At 36.7% G+C, this 22,357-nt stretch overlaps 1 protein-coding gene across 1 annotated transcript in view; it reads left to right on the top strand.

Moving 5' to 3' along the window:
* The window catches only part of ARHGEF38 (Rho guanine nucleotide exchange factor 38), a 124,217-nt gene that overhangs the window by 68,124 nt on the left and 33,736 nt on the right, over window positions 1-22,357 (top strand). Inside the window, exons 4-5 of the mRNA XM_038581980.1 lie at window positions 7,000-7,147; window positions 13,581-13,598. Coding sequence (XP_038437908.1) covers window positions 7,000-7,147; window positions 13,581-13,598 — 166 coding nt within the window. The remainder of the gene's footprint in view (window positions 1-6,999; window positions 7,148-13,580; window positions 13,599-22,357) is intronic.

Raw genomic sequence — 22,357 nt, 5'->3', positions numbered from 1 at the left:
TCATCCCCTTCACACCATGCCTGTGCAGTTGCTGTTACCATGTCACCAGAGATCTCAGACTTGTCAAATCTCATTGCCAAATCCTTTTTTCTGAACTTACCTTACTCTAGAGCTTCGGAAAATTTTTTACCAAAATATTCCTGATATCAGAAGAGAAATATGAGCCCCAGGGAACGTAGAGTTATTACCTGAAGCCACTGCCACAGACACAAAACAGCTTGGAAGTCTCATTTTATCTTAAGAACTCACAAAAATCTCCCATTCTACTCTTTTCTGTGAAAATGTTTTCTGTTCCAAATGTATTCATAAAATCGATACTCCAGGGATTATTTGTTTTAATCTCATGGTTCCCTGCACCCCTTGGCACCTATATTCAGTGTGAATTCCATAACCCTAACCAGGGTCACTAGGGTATCCTCAGTTGTCAGTTTTATTCCCAGGCTAGGTAGAAACTAAATGAGACTAAAGGCCAAGCATAGTGATTTCTGTAGGCAGCATTTACTCTTCCCATCTTTTTCTTCCCACTTTGCCTCTTCACTTTCCCCTGTCCTGGAGAACAGAAGGGGGCTAGGAAAGGAAGGAAGGAAACACATCCATGATCTGGCATTTGGCTGACTAATCTACTGTCTCGTTCAGACCCAGCAGCTGGGCTTTCATCCAAGGAGGCTAAGCAAACTGGGGAGCTCTCCTTGAACCTCCTGGTGAAAGCTGCCAGCAAAGCTCTTTCATTTGGGAATGGCAGGTTTACTCAATTGTGAGTATCCCTCATGGGAGTGACAGCCAGAGGCTCCTATCATTTTACCCAGATCTTGGACGCTCTTTCTAGAGAGTAGGTTCTATCCCCACCTTTATCCTCAAAAGCCTTCATGCCCCCTTCTCTGTAGTGTGAATACTCTGTCTTGACAAACAAGTTTTTCTTAGAACTACAGAACTTGGGGGATATATCTTTGGCCATAGTTTATGCTTAAAATTTTAACTAAAGTGCTCTTTAAACATCACTGTCGTTGGGTTTAGAGTTGAACTTATTACATATTTTTTCTTGGTAACACAAATAACTTTGTACTTTAAACTCTGTGTCTCGGTCATCTCAGGCTGCCATAACAAATAACCATAGACTTGGTGGTTTAAACAATAGACTTATTTCTCACTGTTCTGGAGGCTAGGAAGTCCAGATCAAGGTGGCTGATTCCTGGTGACAGCCCTCTTCCTAGTTTGCAAACAGCCACCATCCCATTTCATCCTTCACAGGGTGGATAGAGAAAGCTCTGATGTTTCTTCCTCTTCAGGGCACTAATCCCATCATGACAGGTCCACACTCATGATCTAATATAAACCTAATTATCTCCCAAAAGTCCCATCTCCAAATACCATCACACTGGGAGTTAAGGCTTCAGCATATGGATTTTAGAGGGAAATAAATATCCAGTCTGTAACACTGTTCATAAGTAACAATTTCTGTAACATTTCATACAATTTTTGAGTTAGATTTTATGGGTAGTAAAGAGGGTTGCATCAACTGCCATGAGTCCTCCCAAAATATTTACTTGTGGAAGAAGAAGAAACAGTGTGTTGATTAGAATTAAGTTCATCCAGGAGAAACAGCAAACAAACAAAACGTTATTATCCTAAATACAAGATGCCCATTTTTTACTGTGTAATAGTCTAAAGGCCTGTATTTTAGGTCTATATGGCAGTTCTGCTCTGCAAAGTCCTGTAGGCTACATACTTCTTCCAGGTCACACTTAGCCTTATCTTCACGTTCCGGGTAGCAGAACAAAGAAAAATATGGAGAAGAAGGGATAAATGATGAGCTACCTGCCTCTTAAAGTTCCCAGATGTTGTCCCTGGACAACTTTTGCAGGCTTTAATTACACAGCCACCCCTATCGCAGGGAAGGCTAGGAAATGTAGTTTTTATCTTGCTGCAGACTAAAATGTTGTTGCTTCAAGGGGAGTATTGATACCTGGGGACAATGGCTCACTCTGTCATCCAATGACTTATTTTCCATATTTCTCACTATTTGGCCCTTGGCTTGGCTGACACCAATCCTAGTTTTCCTCCCTTCTTTCTGACTGAATCTTCTCAAGCTCTTCTGCAGACTCTTTTTCAAAACTCTAGGCTCCCCTCAATGTTAGCATGCCCCCAGCTTTTGGTCCTCAAGCCCTCTTCTCACTCTACTTTCCTGCATGATTGTATCAAAGTCACGACTTCTGTTTCCTGAGTTTTACATACCTACACCTCTTCTTCAGATCTTTTTTTCTTAATCCCAGACTCCTACATCCAATTCCACAAAGAACATCTCCATTTAATATATTTTGGGTAACCCAAACTCAGTACATCTAAAATTAAACTCTCTGTCTTTCCACATAAGGTCTCCATATCTTATCATCATTGTCTATTCACATGAGTACTAAAAACCAAGATCATAGGATATGCTTGGAATGACCCTCTTCATCTTGCACATATGTCAATGTCCATTTTCTTGCCTTCTTCTCCATCCCCCCTGCTTTTTCTTCAGTGGTTATATGCCCAACATCTATTGGGCATTTGCCAGCTATGGATATATTATACATTTTAACTCTTTTAGTCTACAAACAACCCTACTATTATTATAGCTCCATTTTACAGATCAGGAAATTAAAGAACAGAGAAGTCAAGTAACTTACCCAAGTGTTCACAGGAGTAAATAGTAAAATCAGGATTTGAAAACAGGCAGTTGACTTTAGAGCACTCTACCTTAAGTGCCAGAACTTCCTGTATGAGCCCTCATTATTTATGTCTTGTATTACTATAGAAGCTTTTTAATTGGATTCTCTTTTCTAGTTCCACTAACTCCTTCCTCAAATCCTGTCTTTCGTAGGACTAATTCCCAGAGTAAACTTTCTAGAATACAGGCTAATCATGTCAGTCTGCTGCTTAAAATCAATCATCAGTGCTTCTCCATCACCTGAGGCTAAAGTTCCAACTCCTTAATGACACACCACATCCTTCATGATTTGACCCCAGCCTACAAGTACAGCCTCTTCTGGAACTGTCCAGCCATGCCAGACCGCTTGTACTTTCTGAGCAGACCTTACTCTCTCAGTGTGGCTCTGTGCTTTGCATTCATTCATCACCCCTATTTCAAGGGCAGGCTGTTGCAGAAATCGCTAATAAATCCTCAATAGCAGAACAGATAATCTTTTGTGTTTTATACAAAGTATGGTAAATGGGAGTTTACTCTTACTGGCCTTCATAAGTTCATGGAGGGAAGTGTTGATTCTTTGTATCCGAGGTACCCACCAGAGAGCTTGGTGTGAAATAGTCACTCATTAAATTGTTGTGAGACAATGATGAAATAACTGCTTCATTCCTTTTTATGATTTTCCTAAACAAAGCCTAGGACAAGAAGATCTCTTGAATATCATTGTTTTTGTACCCTGGTTTACTGCCTTGCAGGGGAAATTCACCTTGCAATGGGGTCAGAATAATAGAGAGGCCATATTGTTTGGTCTGGCACATCTTGGGGATGGATGTGAGGATCTGGAAGTAAAGAAGAGGTGGGCCAAGAAGGGAAACATAAATATATTTATGTTAGTGTTGGGAACAATTTGCAATACCTGAATAATGACACCAGGACATAAAACATGTTCAATATTTTGGGAAGTTGTTTGTGGAAGAGATAACTAAGGGGCAGAAGGTGCTTTTTTCCCCCCTCTGCATGGTGATTGCTTTTGGGGAAAGCCAATGCAGAAATTCTTGGGTTGTAGAATTTTTTTTTTTCAAGTACACGATAGTTATATTTATTTTATAGTGTTCTGGCGCTTTTGTGACAGGCAGCCAGAAGTGAAATTACCTTCACTGGTTTTGGCTCAATCCTTCCTCCACTCCTAATCATCCCTTCAAACCCACATCCATTAGACAGAGCAGTTGTCCTTCACCACTAAAGAAATGCAGCCCAGAGTTATGTTACCGTGGAAACAGAATCACTTTTTTGCTGCAAGACACATCGCTTTATCTGCATTATTATGAAGCAGAATACATCGGTAGGGCTAGAAGGGGAATCAAATACTCTACCCACCAGTGTTGTACTTGGCCTTTGGGTGAATAAATGACTTTCAATTAGAGTGCTTAAATATCTTTTAACTTCAATAATTGTTATTAGAGCTCCAGCAGAATTTTACTTGGAAAAGAGTAAAAAATTTGACTCTGCTGTTCAGAGAGAGCTATATATTCTTTCAAACTGCACCACTTCTGTTAAAAATGTGTGCGTGTGTGTTAGAATTTACAATTAATGGTTTCATTGTGTGTGAAATAAATGTGTTTGTCCCTTGTTTTTTGACTTTCTGACTTGTTCCTATTGCAGATTTATGAGGTTGTCCTTCCCTCTTCCTTTGTTTGTCTCTACTCTAAACTGCTTTGTAGTGAACACATATATTTACAATCCCATCTTCGGTTGGGCTGTGTGTATTCAGATCCTCTCTTCTTGACTTGCTGCTGAGCTTCTTCTGGGCCTGCCACTCACTCCCGCTTCTGGGTCATAATAGTCTCCCTCAGCCAAGACCCTTGCTCTCATTTGCCTGCCTGGTTCCATTACCAGGAGGCTCTCCTCATCTCATACCCAACCCTAAATTTAGCTACTATCTTATTTTCTCTTCTTGTTACTGCTCTATTTCTTATTGTTTGTGTTGTTAACTGTCTTGAAGACCAAATCTGCAAGAATTACACTGGTAGAGGAATCAGTTCAGTAAAATTCCAGGAACAAAACAAAAATCCATCATCCCTTCAGTTTCAAAGTTGCTCATAGACATTGAGTTTCCTTACAAGTCTAAAGAAAGCACTATTGAAAAACAAACAAGGGCAGCCCGGGTGGCTCAGCGGTGTAGCTCAGCCTTCAGCCCAGGGCGGGATCCTGGGGACCCGGGATCAAGTCCCGCATCAGGCTTCCTGCGTGGAGCCTGCTTCTCCCTCTGCCTGTGTCTCTGCCTCTCTCTCTCTCTCTGTTTCTCTCATGAATAAATAAATAAAATATTTAAAAAACAAACAAACAAGACACATGTTCACATGCACACACACGCAATCTAACTAGAATCACAGAGAAATCTCTTATAATGGGAAAGGCAGATGAGTCTCTTACTGGCTAGATATAAATGGGAACAGAATGTGATACAGAATGTGATACATTAAAAGTACTAGTGTCTTAATTGTAGAGATAACAGGGTAGCATTAAGAGACAAGTGATACTTAATGAGCAGCTAGTCAGTTCCACGTGTTTTTTACATGTACATTCCATTTAATTCTTAAATTCATCCTCAAGAGTGATGAGAATTGAGACTCAATTGCCACTCAAACCCTAGATAACAGTAATATCTGATTCTGTGTTCTTTCCAACAGTATCACTTTGTACGTGTGCAGCAAAGCTCTGACATGTGGAGGGCTAATAACACCTAAGTTAAATTGAGGAGAATATAGTCTCCGATCCTGGCATTGCCTCCCCTGGACAGGACTTTGGGAAAATCATTTATTTATTTCAAACTCTGATTTGTCCATCCTTATCTAATAGGGATAAATAACCTTTTATCTCCTCATACACACAGGGAATTAAGTGGTTAATGTGGGCAAAGCACCTTGAAAATACAAAGGGAATCCTATTTCTGTAGGAAGAATGACTATTGTTACTATAACAGTAACAATATAATAGGTACAGATTGGTAGGTTCATGTAACTCACAATCAGTTCAGTCCCAAGTCATTGTCAATCCCAAATTTGTAGTGTCTTTGAGAGCAGATCCCATCATGTATTTCTTCTGTGTCTCCCAAATCATCTTAACACAGTGCTGGGGTGTGCAGTGGATGCTTAATACACATTTTCACATAATGGAGTGAGTGATTAAATCCAACTATTGTTCAATATCTTCTTGAGTCATCAGTTACAGATGCAATTTTATCATAATATCAAAAAAGATTTCTTAAATGCCTAGACATAATTAGCCCAAGTTGCTTTAAGAAGATACAGTCATAACCCTGGTTTATAGTACTATCCAATTGAGGTTTTTTTTTTTTTAAGATTTATTTATTTATTTTGGAGAGAGAGACAGAGAGAGAGAGTGAGAAAGAGCATGGGAAAGAGGCAGAGGGAGAGGGAGAGAGAATCTCAAGTAGACCTCGTGCTGAGTGTGGAGACCCACACATGGCCTGGTCCCATGACCCTGATATCAGGAACTGCATTAAAACCCAGAGTTGGATGCCTAACCTACTGTGCCATCCAGGTGCCCCTATCCATTGAGTTTTAACAGGAATAATGGCCAATACTTTCTATATAAGGAAATATTTTATTTCCCTAAACTCCATTGCTTGCCTTTCAGAGAATCTTGGGAAATGTCAGTGGAATAAATAGCAAAAAATAATTTACTTAGAACTGAAATTTCACCTCTCATAAATTAACAATAACTGCTCCATTTTGAGCATTTACTGTGTATGTACTGTACACACACTATCCCTTTAATCTTTATAATGATCCTATGAAATTGGATCTATTATTGTCCCCATTTTATAGACAACGAAACAGATTCAGAGTAGAAATAACTTGTCTAAGTCATAACCTGTCCACGTCTGTAGCACAGCCTGATCCAAACCCACCCAGGCTGAATCTAAAGTGTTGCCCTTAACCAGGATCTTGCACACCAGCCAAGCACGTAGAAAGCCAGCTTTCTTTTGCTGCTTATCTTTGTCAAGTTCTTTATCCTTCATTTTTTACAAGAAAGGAAGGAAGAGAAGAAAAAAAGGAGGGAGGGAAGAATGAAGGAGAAAAGATGAAGGGAAGGGAAGGGAAGGGAAGGGAAGGGAAGGGAAGGGAAGGGAAGGGAAGGGAAGGGAAGGGAAGGGAACCCCTCCTAAGTAACCCAGGGAGAAAGTGGGACCTATCCAACTTAACACTGATCAACACTGTCAAAGAATAAACATATGGAGTGGCCGCTTGGTCTGATTTAATGTCATTTTACCTTTGTTTTGCATTTATCAGGAGAAGTATTCTTGCAGATTAAAGGACCACTGGAAGATACTTATAAAATCTACTGCTACCACCATGATGAGGCACACAGTGTACTGGAATCCTATGAAAAGGAAGAAGAGCTGAAGCAACATTTGAGCCACTGTATCCAGTCCTTAAAGTAAGGTCTTTTCAAATGATGATTTCCATGCCTAGCAGGGAACATTTTAACTGGATGTAGATGAAAGTTCTCACATAAATCCTAGATTTGATGAGGCTTGCTGGGAGCTCTACTTTGTGTTCTCTTTATGAAAAGCTGACATGCCAGAAACCCTGATTGACTTTTTCCTCCCCCCCTGTGAGCATGACTAAAAATAACATAGGAGATGATTCGGGGCTCTGTAAAGATGGAAAAAATGCAATATCAAAAAAATGAAATGTGGAAGAAAAGGCCCTTCTTAAAGCTGTTGTTAGCCGCCTGCCCCCACATGAAACAGCAGTGGAGCATGTGGACTAATAAAGTTAGTGGAATGTCCTGTGACTCTCTAAATGGCTCTCACCTTCCCCCGGATTAAAGAGAGGAGATGGGTGAGGACAGGTCAGACCCTGTTAAAGTTAGTTTTGGGAGAATTAGTCATGCCTTCCTTCCTCATCTCTAAAGTCTTGGCACTACATAATATATGTTGTTTTTAACCTGGAAGAAATGATTCACTATAAAAATCTGAAAAACATAAGGAAGCACAAATAAGATAAAAAAAAAAAACTTGCTATCCCATGCATTGGTCTTGCTAGACCTTGCATTAATGCTAGCTCCTTGCTAGACCATGTATTAATGACCACAGCTTGGTTTTCTTTTTGATTTTTTTCATGTGCATGAAATATGGACATGTGTTTGGGCTGATCCTTTGAAATGGAATCCGTATCTTACTGTATATATTGTGTTCTACCGCATGATGCTTAAAGCCAGAATTTCTGCCCTACTCCACTTCTTAGTGGTTCTACTGTGGTCTTTCATTTCTGAGGAATATCCATTGTCAAAGATTTAACCAGAGAGGGTTGTGATATCTAAATCAAAGCATACCAGCCAGTCTGAGCACTCCCCCCTCCTTATATATTTTATAGTAGGGGGACAAAAATTGGGGCCCTAATGTGGTCCAAGAGATGGATAGCTGAATTAAAGTGAAATTAGCAGACTAAATGAGACTACAGTAGTCCCCCACCTTATCCATGGGGGATACATTTCAGTGGATGCCAGTGGATGTCTGAAACCAGGCATAGTACCAAACTCTATATATACTATGGTTTTCCTATACGTGCTGAGAATCAGAAGGAGGAGCATCTGCTTCTGGATAACGACTAACTGTGGTAATTAAACCCCCCAGATAGGGGAACTACTGGACTCTGGAAAATGTCTTTCAGGAGAGAACTGGGACTGAAAGTGGCCTTAAACAGGGCGCAGAGAATTTTTAAAAATTAACTTTATCACCTTCTAAGGGTCATTAAATTGCTGCAGTTCTTTACCCATTTTCATATCATGGAAAAGAATATATTCAAGTCACAATGTCACAAGCATTTATTTATGCTTATGCTATAGCAAGCATATATCTGGGTGCTGCAAATTCAAAGCTAAATAAGAATTAGACCCTGTCCACAAGGAGCTTGATATGATCAGGTAATTCTTAAAGATAAGATGTGACAAGTAGTTCCAGTTCATTATTTCTCCAGTATTAGCAGTTTAGTGTTAGAAGTCAATTCAGAGAAACCTTAAAGTTTGAAGTTGTATCCACCTTAATAAATTCATGAATTAGAAGCAACATCTTCTAAATATACAGATACTTGCTTTCCTGTGGACAAATGATGATGTTATACCAGGTGTGAATGAATACTTTTCTTACCTTAATTGAGTGGCAAGATCTGATCCAGTAATGTCTACCTTGAGTCATTGTCCTTCTTCAATTTCTAGAAATAAAAGAGAGGAAACTCACAGCAAGTGCACGACACACCTTTGGCCATCACTCCAACTACTACCCCAGGAATGGAGGTCCATACCGGGAGCAGAAATAGTTAACTTACTTTGGCTTGTGCTCCTAACAGTTGACTGGACATGGAGCTGTCAGTTCAGTGGGGGTGAATACTAGTTTATTATTCATTAAGACTTCTGACTTCTAAGAGAAAGAAATGGACCCTACCAGAATATTCCACTTGGCAGTGTGGTTCAGTACCATAGTCCCTAAAAGCAGCTAAAGGCAGAGGTAATTTTGAAATATCAAGAAGTCTCAATTACTGAAAATGACTTTCAGACTCAATGACTTATTTGATCTTTTTCTGAAAGCCTTGAGTTATTGCCTTGGTGGGTGTCCCAAATCTGGTGTATTCAGCACTATTCTGATTTTAGAGAATAATTTCAGGCACTGGAAGGTGCTAAGGTTTAGAAAGCACGAAATCCAGGTGAAGTAATATTGGCACAACTATTTCTTAAGGGAAAGAAAAATCAAAATAAAATAGCTTAAGTTAGAGCTATTTTCCCAAAAGTTGCCTTTCCATGAAAATAAAGTTGATGATGAATTGTACTGGTCTGCCTGAAAGCTGAGAGCAGAATTATTGACATTACTATAATACTGACCCCAATTGAGCTAAGCTTTAAATTCTAAGAAACAGGTTTTTAAACAGGTTTATAGGCCAAAGAGAGCCTGGAACACCCCAAGGGCTTGGCTTCCCTTGCCAAGTAATCAGTCAGAGCTATTACTATGGCTCTGCCTTTTCCTTGTGGCTAAATAACGGAGCCCAAGTGCACAGTTGCCAATTTCTAATGAATATTAGGTGTGGCCTCCATTTTCTACCGTTCAAGGGGATATTGGAACAACAGGGTTTGAAGCAATATCCATGAGAGAGGTAGCTTCAGGTCTCAGAAGTTAAAGCAGATTTTTAAAGCTTAGGTTGCATTTGAACTAAAATTAAAACATGTTTATTGAGGGCCTAATAAATATTTATTAAGAATGCTAGATAATATTCGAAAAAAAATATGTATGCGTAGTTCTTGCCTCCTAGGAACACACCTTCTACTTGGATAGATAAAACCATCCAGAAAGTTTAATAACAATATCAGAGTTAATTTAAATAACACACCAGAAGCTGTCACGGTGAGGTTCAAGGCTAATTTCCAAAAGGATGGTAGAGAGTTTCCTGGTTTTGTAACAGACTTGAGCTCATAACCTTTGGCTATTCTTTGAAGCCCATTATCTTTCAAAAGAGAAGATATTATTTGTATCTAGAAAATAATTTTCAATCCCTTTGAAATGTTAGGACAGCACTTCTTGTTGTATGAGTTCCCCTGTGTCAGATCCACAGGAATGTGTATTAAAGGTGCAGAGTCTCATGTTCTGCTCCAGATGAAAGGGGAAGGAAAGAAAGAAAGAAAGAAAGAAAGAAAGAAAGAAAGAAAGAAAGAAAGAAAGAAAGAAAGAAAGAAAGAAAGAAAAGAAAAGAAAAAGAAAAAGAAAAAGAAAAGAAAAGAAAAGAAAAGAAAAGAAAAGAAAAGAAAAGAAAAAAGAAAAGAAAAGAAAAGAAAAGAAAAGAAAAGAAAAGAAAAAAGGAAGGAAGGAAGGGAGGGAGGGACTGTGAGGGTCCAGTCCACGAAGCTACATATTAGCTACATATTAACAAGCACCCTGTGATAATTGTGGATACATACTCATCTTAAAAGGACACCTTCAGAGAAAGAAGCACATGGATTTTCTTCATGACTATAGATACATTCAGGGCTTGGAGATCTTAAGAAAGAAAAGACTAAAAGTATCTGGAAGCACAGTATTACATTTACATCTGTAGCCTGCAAACTGGAAATCTGCAAGTTTTATTTGTTCAACAAGGAGTATTTACAGATTCTCAGTAGTGACCCCTTAGACTGCATGAAATATTATTAATACAGTCTCTAAATTTATGGAAGTCATTTGCTAATGCTCTAGTTACTTAGCCTCTATGGGGTTATTTAAGGTTTCTGATCTGAAGGAGGAAAATGAAAAAAAAAAAAGCTATAAATGCAAGTGCTACTATAATTAGAATAGCCTGTCTGCTACCTCCTTTTTCTGTTTTTCTAGCTATAAATACCACCAAATCTCTGCTGCCTTTCAGAGGCCCTAGAGATCTGTTTATTTTGTAATAGGAAAAGAACTAAAGGACTTTTCTGAGTTTTTTGGTAGCTGGAAGACAAGTTTCTAGCTTTATGCCTCATTGTTAAAAATTTATATGCATTTTTCTTCTTCCAGACCGAAGCCACTATCCTCAGGAGGAAAACTAACTCTAGTCATGGGGGTATTTTGGCTGTTCATATGACTACTACAGCTCCTCCATTCAGAAGGAAGCTGAAAGCTCATGCAAAGCAGAACCTAAAAGAATAGAGTTCAATATGTTTGCCACATTTTATATTTCTTAATGTTATTCTAATGGAATGTTCCAAATTAAAATCGTTTTTGGAAATTTTTTCAGTTCCTTGTTATGTGGCACCATGTTTGAACAAAACTATAATCATTATGATATAGCCACATAAGAAATGTGTTCATTGTAAGTCCAATTATAATGATCCCATGAAGGTAGGAGGTGTGGAAGTATTCATATTAAGTTAGTTTCCCCATAAAAGGATAAATGAACACAATCTAATTTCTTCCTTCCTGAATTGTCCTTGGCTGGGGTTAACTTCAAAATTTCAGCCTAAAAGGGAGACTTTAAAAAAATGATGAGCAAGTAAGGAGACCCTATAACATAATACTACTATGCCATTACTCCAACAGGTTTTCCCTGTTAGAAAATCTCTCAGGTTCCTTTTTGTACAATGCTACACTTACGTTAAACACCATGCTAATTTATGTCATAGTATTTGTTTTATTTGGTTGAAATAAATGAAAAAGAAAAAAATCTATATCTTTTTTAGGAGTCAAAAGAATAATCTTTTCTTTCAACTTCAAATTTCGTGTTTTGGCTCCCAAACGATCACGTTGTTCACTTGTTCTCTTCCATAGAAAAATGCATTTATATTTTTATTCAACTTCTCCCCAAAATTTTCTGATCTATGATCTACAGAGCATACTAGGAAAATGAAATTCTCATTAGAAGGGGACAGAGATTAAGACAAAAATGTGAGCTTAAAGGAAATGAATAGAAGGAAATACAGGGTTCAGGGTGGCACAATTTCTTTCATTGACATAGAAGAGTTCTTCAAACAACAATAATTGCCTGAAATGATAGCAGCCGCTGATTTTTTAAACATTAGAATTCTTTACTTGATTCCAACAAGAAGGTCTTAAAGTCAGCACAACCTAGTTATTTTGGGGTATCTAGGAATCCGTTCATATAAGATGTCTGAAGAGTGGAGGAGTAATTGTTTTTACATATATGTATACCATTGTTTTTTGCATATATGGAGTACTGGGATTGATTTTTTCAAACTTAAGTCCATTAAAATTTATGAAATTCAAACTACATATTTATCATGGATTTTCTCAGTGAAAATGAAAAAAACATCTACTATTATGAGATGGGGGTCACAGTATTTTTATTTTTTTACACTGAAAATATTCAGGGCAAATGGATGGCTCAGTAATTAAGTGTCTGTCTTCTGCCCAGGATCCCAAGGTCCTGGGATCCAGCCCAGCATCAGGCTCCCTGCTCCGTGGGGAGCCTGCTTCTCCCTCTCCCTCTGCCTGCCAGCCCCCCTGCTTGTGCGCTCTCTCTCTCTCTCTCTCTGTCAAATAAATAAAAACTTTTTTTTAAGTGACAGTGTTATGGAGAAAAAATAAAACAGGGAATGAAGATAAAGAGAAGCATAGGAGGCAAGGCAAAATTTTTTAAAAATTGGTCCAGGAACGTTTCATTGGGAAGAAGAAACCTTTGAGCAAAGACCTGAAGGAGATACAGAGGGCACCATATAGATACCTAAGGAAAGAGCAAGCCAGCAGAACTGCAAGTGCCAAGACCTGGAGGCAGAAGCCTGCCTTTGGACTTCAGTAAGATCAAGGAGGCTGTGTGGTTGCCATAGTTTGGGGGAGTTTGTGAACAACAGGAAATGAGGTAGAGAAGAAATCAAGAGAGATCAAGTTGCCTTGGAAGGACATTCGTTGTACTGAGCAAAATGGAAGCCACGAAAGCTAGTAATAGTTACTGGAAGTTTTTGTGGGAATTACCTTATTAAATAGGTGAATTGTTCATAACTTGCATTAATACTGTATATAGAGATATTCTGTAGTGCCTGATGGTCATTTCCGGCAAGTCATTTATACTTTACTCTGGAGTCTTGTAATCTATTTAATGGATTCTCTTTTTTTCATGATGTAAACAAAAAAATTGATGTTTAAATCCATTTTTGCATAATCAAAAACAATAGTTCTAAGATCCAAATCAATAGTTTTTTTACCCTAGACAGCATGAAACAAAGTTAGTGTATGTACGCTACAGATAAAATTTTAGGGATGTGATTATAAAATAATGAGACCAAGTCTATAAAACGTTCATGGAAAAATAACACCGCTTTATTTAGTGAAAATTTAAAGATTTTATAATGTTTGCATTTACCTCAAATATGCAGATTTACATTAATTTACTTTTCTCCTCCTCTCTTACAGGAAGATATATATGCAAGAGTAAGTACCTTGTTTTAATAATAGAAATCAAATGTAACTATAATGGGAGAGTGGGGGAATGGCATAACTGGGTGACAGGCATTAAGGAGGTCACTTGAAGTAATGAGCACTGGTTGTTATATGCAACTGATGAATCACTGAACTCTGCCTCTGAAACTAATAATATACTATATGTTAAGTAAATTAAATTTAAATAAAACTTTAAAATATATATATATAACGGGGATAAAGCTGTTGAGTATTTCCAAAAATTAGAAGTTTTGGTTTTTACAATTATGTCTATTGCTTTTAATACATTATTTCCATTTATCTGAGGTGATCCTACATATTAAATTATCTCATGTACTTTACAAAATGTTTTTGAAGACTCCTGGTGTATAATTTATTTAAATCACAAGTTTGTTGGTGCCAGGAACTTTTTAGGAACTGCTCATCACATATATTACTTAGGAATATTAATGTGTTCAAAAACACACCTTCTTAAGAACTACATTAGACTTTAAAAAATCTTAGATAAATAGTCTACTGGTTTTGAAGTTTCTGTAGATTAATGTACAAAAGAAAAGATTCTTTGTGCGTTATAGTAAATATTGGGTTTCTTCTAATTTAGATTATTATATGATTTATAGAGAAAAAAACAAATACACATATATATATAATATGTTCAATATACCTAAAATATTAATAGGAAATAACTTGTCACTAAGACAATATAGAAATTATATTATAAAGTAGCACACATATACACACACTTTGGAAGATGTCCATTTTTATAGAAGGGAAAGCATAGTCTAGTCTAGTACTGAATGGTTGATACTGGCTTAAATACAAACTCATATTTATAAGGACTTTAAAAAAGCACATTTGGTTTAGCATGGTCAGCAATAATCTAAGGGCCTGAGTTCCTAGTCTGTGTGTTTGTTTGTGTACATGTGTCTGTGTGTGCCTGTGTATTCTAAATTCCTGAAACTGTACATCAGGAAATAAAAAGCCTACAATATAAAAATTATATTACTTAATTTAATCTGTAAACACCTGTCATTCATGCTTTGTTACAGAGCAACAATGAGGAAAGATAGAATTCCAGAAGTGAGGTGCAAGAACCAGGCATCCATCATAAAGGGGACTGAGAAGTTAGTTTTTGACATAGCAAACAGGCACCAAACGCAACCAGTCCTCTCACTTTATGAGTCTTTTCTTCCAAAAGTAAAAAATATATATATGTGTATATATACACATGTGTGCATATATACATGTATATGTGTGTGTGTGTGTATATATGTATATATGTATATATATATACACACACACACATCCTACAGTGCAAACAAATGTAATTTTTTTCAATGAGTTCCCAATTCTGAAACAATTGAATTTGAAAAAGTGCATAATGGGTGGGGGCCTTTGTCCTTTCACACACTGGGGTCTTCCTGGCTTCTCTTCAGTGATAGCCGGTGTGGTTGGAGGGGGTGGGGAGATTATGGTCTCATTAAAAACCCTGTGCCCCTGGCATAGTGCCTAGGACCGGAGATTTACACAGAGGAACTATGTGAATTACAGAAGAACTTCCTGTGCTACAAATTCTGCTCAGGTTTCCTTTCCTAAAGCTTAGGTCTTTATAACCAAAAGACCAAAAAGAGGGAGAGAGATTCAGAGCAGAGTGAGAGATTCTTTTAATATAGTTAGCATGCACAGGCTCCTACACACAGAATACAACAAACAGTACATTGTATTGAAATGCTTGCTTAAAAAAATCTCAATAGCTTTTAGGACAATCCCGCTGTGTGGGAGTTAGCAGGCTTTGTATGCCCCCTCTAGCCTATTCTATACATCAAGAACTGGAAAAGAGGACGAGCAATCGCAGCATGTGGCTGGATGCACATCAAAGCTACATTTGCCATGAGTTATTTTCCTTCCTGCTTCTCTCACTCTGGTCATGAGGTGCACATGCTGCCACATAAAAGGGTAAAAAGCAATGTCAAGTGCTTTGTAATTGTTTGGCTCCTTAGCAGCTAAGGCCAGGAATATTGCAGCCAAGAGTGCATTTAGGAAATGTGGGTTTTTTGATACTTCAAAAAAAAAAATCTCCCTACTTATGGAAACGGAAAATTGTGTGCGGGTTCTTTTTTTTAGAGTTTACATTTTAAAAAAATGCAGAAAAAGACAAGAATACTTATAACTCCTAAAATGTTTATTTTGAATTATAATCTTATGCAAACATCATAGACAGTATTAAAGTGACAAGAATCCTAGAATCCTGCACCAAAAATCCCCCTAAAAGCATTTGATATAAGTCCCATGTTTGAAAGCAAGAAAAACATAACTATTCTAAATTTAACTATCTCCAGAAATGCAGTGTTTCATCTTTATGCTTTTACACTTTTTTTTTTTTTACATGTGCTCTCTGTCTTGATCAGATATTTCTACCTTTGGATTCAGGGTTTCTATCGATCTCAAAATGTTATAAGTTATTTCTCCTTTCTTAAGCTTTATATTTTTAAAATCCTTAAAGAAACACTGTGAAATATATTTTTAAAATTATTAAAGAAACACTGTGAAATACAGAAAATCAAAATGAAGACCGTGGAGACAATCGGTAGTCACATTCCACAGTTAACTGTTGTAACATTTCATGAGTCCCTCACTTCATAGCAATTTTTTCTCCACACACATGCATATTGACTAACATGGGACCACTATATATTTCCTGTATGTCAACTTACTACCTCATTCATCAGTATATCATGGACACCTTTCTATGTTAGTAAATATAAATCCACATTGCTTTGTGACTGCATAATATTTTACCTGATGTATATACCATAATTTAGTTTACCAAACCCTTATAGATACTTGAATAGTGTCTATCTGTCCTATAAAGATGGATGTTTTGTGTTCATTCTTATAAATGATCTCTGTACAATAATTTGATTTTCTTAGAAGGAGTTTCTAAAAGTGGAATTGCTAGATCCAAAGGCTCTTGATACTTAGTGCCAGAAAATTTAAGAAAAGTTGAACTAGGGATGCCTGGATGGCTCAGGGGTTGAGTGTCTGCCTTTGGCTCAGGGCGTGATCCCGGGAACCAGGATTGACTCCCATAATGGGCTCCCAGCAAAAAGCCTTTAATGTTGTGTCCTGCTTAAAAACTATAAGATTGTTTTAAAGTGTAATCCCTGTTTCCTTTACATTCTTATGTAATTTCATTTTTAACATTAAAATCTTTGATCTATATGGAAATTATTTTGGTATAAAGGATTCATTTTTGATATTTTCTTCTATATAACTAGATAATTATCGCAATGCCTGATACTGAATAATTCATTTTTTCTATTGAGTAAGAATGTCAAATTTATTATGTACTTCATTTTCATACATATTTGTATTTATTTCTTGATTTTTTTATTTTGTGCTACTCTTCTATCTATATATGAACCCATACCAAACTGCTTTCATTTCTACAGCTTTATATTTTAGTGTAAGATATAACTATAGTTGACCCTTAAACAGAATAGGGTTTGGGGTGCTGACTCCCATGCAATTGAAAAGCCATGTATAGCTTTTGATTCCTAATAAACTTTACTAATACTCTACTGTTGACCAAAAGCCTTACTGAGAATATAATTAGTCAATTAACATATATGTTATATGTTCTATAAATTATATACTGTGTTCTTATAATAAAGTAAGCTAGAGAAAAGAAAATTTATTAAGAAAATCATAAGTTGAGGGCACCTGGGTAGCTCAGTCGGTAGACTCTTGATTTTGACTCAGGTCATGATTTCAGGGTCTTGGGATCCAGCCCCTCATTTGGTTCTGCATTCAGCAGGGAGTTTGCTTGAGGATTCTCTTTCTCCCTCTGCTCCTCCTCCCAGAGCTCGTGCTCGCTCTCTCAAATAAATAAATACATTTTTAAAAAAGATAAAAACAAAGAAAATCATAAGGAAGAGAAAATATACTCAGTATTGTGCTGTATTTATTTAAAAAATCCATTGTATAAGTGGACATACACAATTCAAATCCATGTTGTTCAAGGGTCAACTATAATCTCCGCTCAATACTCTTCAGAATTTTCTTGAATATTTTTGCATGTTTCCTTCTTTAAAACTTTTGTGTTTTTGTAAAACTATATGTAGTATCGTTTAAAAAGCCACATAGCTGGGCACCTAGGTGGCTTAGTCTGTAAGTGTTTGCCTTCGGCTCAGGGTCATGATCTCAGATCTTGGACTAGAGCCCCGCATTGGGCTCCCTGCTCAGCTGGGAGTCTGCTGCTTCCTGCCCTGCTTGTTCTCTCTCTCTCTTTTCTCTCTCTCAAATAAATAAAATCTTTACGAAAAAAAAGTCAAATAGTTCTATAGGATTTAGGAAAATTAGCAATTCCCTCTTCTCTCACCTGCTTCTAAAGAACATAGGCATTTTACTTAATATTTTGGTACTTAATCTTCATGATGTTAAAAACGTTTGGTTTTTCCCATTGTAAGTATTATGTTTTGACTTCCATCTATGGAACACAAGAATTTCTCTCTCCCTATGCCATCTCGACTACACACACACCCTTCCCATCTCTCCATTTTTCCCATGTGATTACATTGTCATTTGGATTAGAACAATAGTCAATGTTTGATTTATTATATTTGAGTATATCTGAGTAAATTTCTTTTCAGAGCTAAACCTTGGAATAAACTGATTACTTGTTTTTCTGGGAGTTAACTGTTTATTTATTTTCATTTTCTTAGTTTTCTTTGTTTTAATCATTAATGCCACACTCACAGCCAGTTATCTCTTAAGACAGATGGATGCATTATGGATGCTATCAATTTCATCTCCCTAAAACAGCTTCTCTCAGAGCTATCTGACCTGTTGAGTTTGGACCAGGTGACTGGGCACAGCTGTCTTTGAGGAACTCTTGTCATCCTGGAGAATCTCTCTTTTTTTTTTAATAATAAATTTATTTTTTATTGGTGTTCAATTTGCCAACATACAGAATAACACCCAGTGCTCATCCCGTCAAGTGCCCTCCTCAGTGCCCACCACCCAGTCACCCCCACCCTCCTTCCCTTCCACCACCCCTAGTCGTTTCCCAGAGTTAGGAGTCTTCATGTTCTGTCTCCCTTTCTGATATTTCCTACCCATTTCTTCTCCCTTCCCCTCTATTCCCTTTCACTATTATTTATATTCCCCAAATAAATGAGACCATATAATTTTTGTCCTTCTCCAATTGACTTATTTCACTCAGCATAATACCCTCCAGTTCCATCCACATCGAAGCAAATGGTGGGTATTTGTCATTTCTAATGGCTGAGTAATATTCCATTGTATCCAGTCATCCTGGAGAAGCTCTTTACCTCTTTCCTGTTTTTAGTGCATCCTTCAATAGGTTCCTGTGTTCACCAAGAATACATGGGAAGTAAAATTTTAAGAAATTTTATATCCAAAAATATTTATTTTACCCTCACACATGATTTATAGTTTGATCAAGTATAGAATTCTAAATTAGGGAATCCCTGGGTGGCTCAGCGGTTTAGTGCCTGCCTTCAGCCCAGGGCATGATCCTAGAGTTCTGGGATTGAGTCCCACATCAGGCTCCCTGCATGCAGCCTGCTACTCCCTCTGCCTGTGTCTCTGCCTCTCTCTCTCTCTGTGTGTCTCTCATGAATAAATAAATAAAGTCTTTAAAAAAAAAGAATTCTGAATTAAAAATCCTTCATTTTAGAACTTAAGGGTAATTCTTCATAATTTTCTAGTTTTCAGCATTGCCATAAGACATTTAAAGTTTTTTCTCATTCTTCACCATTTGTTTGTACCCATTTGTTTACCTATTTCTCTGAAGGATTGTAGGGTCTTCTATTTGTCCCCAGTAGTCTGAAGTTTTAGGAATTCCCAGGTGTGAATCCATTTCATCCATTGTGCTGAGTTCTCAGCAAGTTCTTTCAACATGCTAACTCCTGTTCTGTTCTTGAATTATTTTACTGATGATTTCCTCCCCATATATACTCTGTTCTCACTTTCCGGGACTCTACTTATTTCAATATTGGATCTTTTAGACCAATCTTCTAATTTTTCACATTTTTGTTCTCTTTTCTATCCCTTTGAATTTTTTATCTTCTTTCTGGAAAGTCCCTGAACATTTTCTTCAATACCTGTGAGATTTTATTTGTTATTATCCTTTTAATTTCCAAGAGCTCTTTCTTAGTTCTCCAAATGATCTCCCTTATTTGTACAGCACTCTAAAAATTAGGCTGTTTTGGGGGAGCCTGGGTGGCTCAGCGGTTTAGCGCCACCTTCAGCCCAGAGCCTGATCCTGGAGACCTGGGGTTGAGTCCCACTTCAGGCTCCCTGCATGGACCCTGCTTCTCCCTCTGCCTTGTCTCTGCCAATTTCTCTCTCTCTCTCATGAATAAATAAATAAAATATTTTTTAAAAATTAGGCTGTTTCTTCAGCAGGTTTCCAACTAGTCCTTCTTATTCTAATTCCCACCTCCCTCTCTCTCCACTTCCACAGTTTCTCAGGGTCTAATTAATGAATCTTTGGAGAAATGATTAAATTATTGTCTCTCCATATTACTGGTTCTCTCCAATTTGAATCTCTCTGGTAATAAATCAATTACCATTCATTCATGTTCTTTACATCTTCTGAAATTTCTTAATGGTTCTGTATTTATTTTCACAATTTTTTATTTGTGTCAAATCCTATTTGTTTATTATTTGTATAGTGATATACAGTTTTTTCTAAAATTGACTTAAGGTGTTTTAAAGGGAGAGTGAATTGAAAATAAATTCAATAATAGTGTACATGTTTTGTGGCTACTGTAAAATTAATATTAAATTTAGGATACTTGTGGTCATAGAACAGAGGAAATTCAAAGTAAATTCAAAGTAATATGATCAATAGTTAAATGATTATTTTTCCTTCCTCTGTTTTCTCCCTCTAATTAAGATATATTGGTGTATCTCAATGTTGTATACCTGATTCTTCGTCCTCCACCACAGTTTTTACATTGTTTAAATGTCATTTTTACTTTCATTGTGTGACTGTTTTCTTGTTTCTGATGCGAAGCTCTTTATAGCAAAACTGGGTGCTGCTAAAACAAAGCCAGCTGTGTTTACTTGACTTTGTAAAGTCCTAATAATTCACAACAAGATTAGTGTAGCTACTTATGGTACTAAATATTTGCCAAAGTATTCATGATAAAACAGAGGAAGATGAAACAGAATTACAAATTAATGACTACCTTAGTTTTTAGCCTAGTGTATATGGGAAATTGTTACTTTTTTGCTGGGGATACATGTGATAATGGGTGCGTGGCTGAGCTGGGTTATATCACACATACAACTCATTTGCCTCTTGCAGTTATCAGAACTTAATCTTACCCAAAGGGATTAGATGGGGTGAATGCCTGGAGTGTCATTATCTTAAAAGACATCCTCTATCTTTTCTACCATATTGCTTGTCTGTGTGATGCAGATATCAGAACATCATTGCTCATCACTTGGGCTGTCCAAAGTACATGTCTGAAGACAAAAGTGTCTGGGAGATTTCTCATTTTTAAGAAAGCCTTTCTAAATATTTGCATTTCTGATACTTTTAAGAGAAACAGTAATCATTTATAATTGGTATTATTATCGTTTGAAACAGAAAAGGGAGGTAATAGAACTTTGATGTCAAAACGGAATGGAAAAAAAAGTAATGATAAGATAGGGACACAACTAAAGGGTTGAGGCTGGTTTTTTGAAAGATCTTAATAAGGAAGAAAGAAGGCAGCTCAGAGATACTAGACTGTCCTTTAATGTATCTGGGGATGTTTTTAGTAGTTAAAAAATTTAAATATGCATATAGCAATAGACCACACTAATAAACTACCTTATTAAAATTGAATTTTCTTTGAGTTGTTTGATTATATTTTGATAGCATTTCAGTTATTTTTAGAAGATTAATTAAACTAATATTTGGTGACAAAGGGAAAATGCAGAAGAAATTCTGATTATATTCATACAGATAATATGATTTCTTCTAATTAAGTTAATGCCTTCCATATTCCAGACCTGTTCTTATTTAAGGGAATAATTTCTACTCAACTGTCTAAACTATTGTATTGTTGAAGAATCTCTGCTTAAGATATATAAGAAAATGCCGTATTTCATATTTGAATATTCTGCTTTTGATACACCATTAGTTAGAAAATATATTTTTAGTTACTTTTTTTTTAGCATTCATAATAGATTTACAGTTTTTCCCATCCACTTCACCCAGTCCTCTGGGAAACCAAAATATCTCTCTCTCCCTATCTCCCTCATTCCCTCCTTGCCATCCTGTCTCCTTACATACCTTCCTCCCTTCCTTAATAGATTTGGTATAAATGGGAAGAAGGTACAAGATAAATCATATTAAAACAACTCTTTACTCCCTTGCAGACCTTTAATACTTACTTTGATTTTCCTTAAAAAAAAATATTGCCTTTTGGTTTGCTTCCATCTTTTTCTATTATAGTATCATCTTTTTCTCAGCATGTGATAAAACTCTTCAATCTATTATTCAGGACCATTGTGCAATTTTTTTTGGCAAAAAATTCAATGTAAAATAAAAACACATTACAGAAAATCTGAAATCTATCACTTCAATCTCCAAATATTCATTGAGAAAATACTATATGTTGTGCCAGAGATGTAGTGATGACAGAGAAATTGCGCATAAACTGGTAAGTAGGGAAACAAAATGATTCCAGAGGGTTAATAAGAGCTATGATAAAAATAAAAATGAGGAG

The sequence above is a fragment of the Canis lupus genome, chromosome 32 (assembly GCF_011100685.1).
Source record: "Canis lupus familiaris isolate Mischka breed German Shepherd chromosome 32, alternate assembly UU_Cfam_GSD_1.0, whole genome shotgun sequence".
Taxonomy (NCBI): domain Eukaryota; kingdom Metazoa; phylum Chordata; class Mammalia; order Carnivora; family Canidae; genus Canis; species Canis lupus.
The sequence above is the reverse complement of the archived record's forward strand: the minus strand, read 5'-3'. Positions and strand labels throughout refer to the sequence as shown.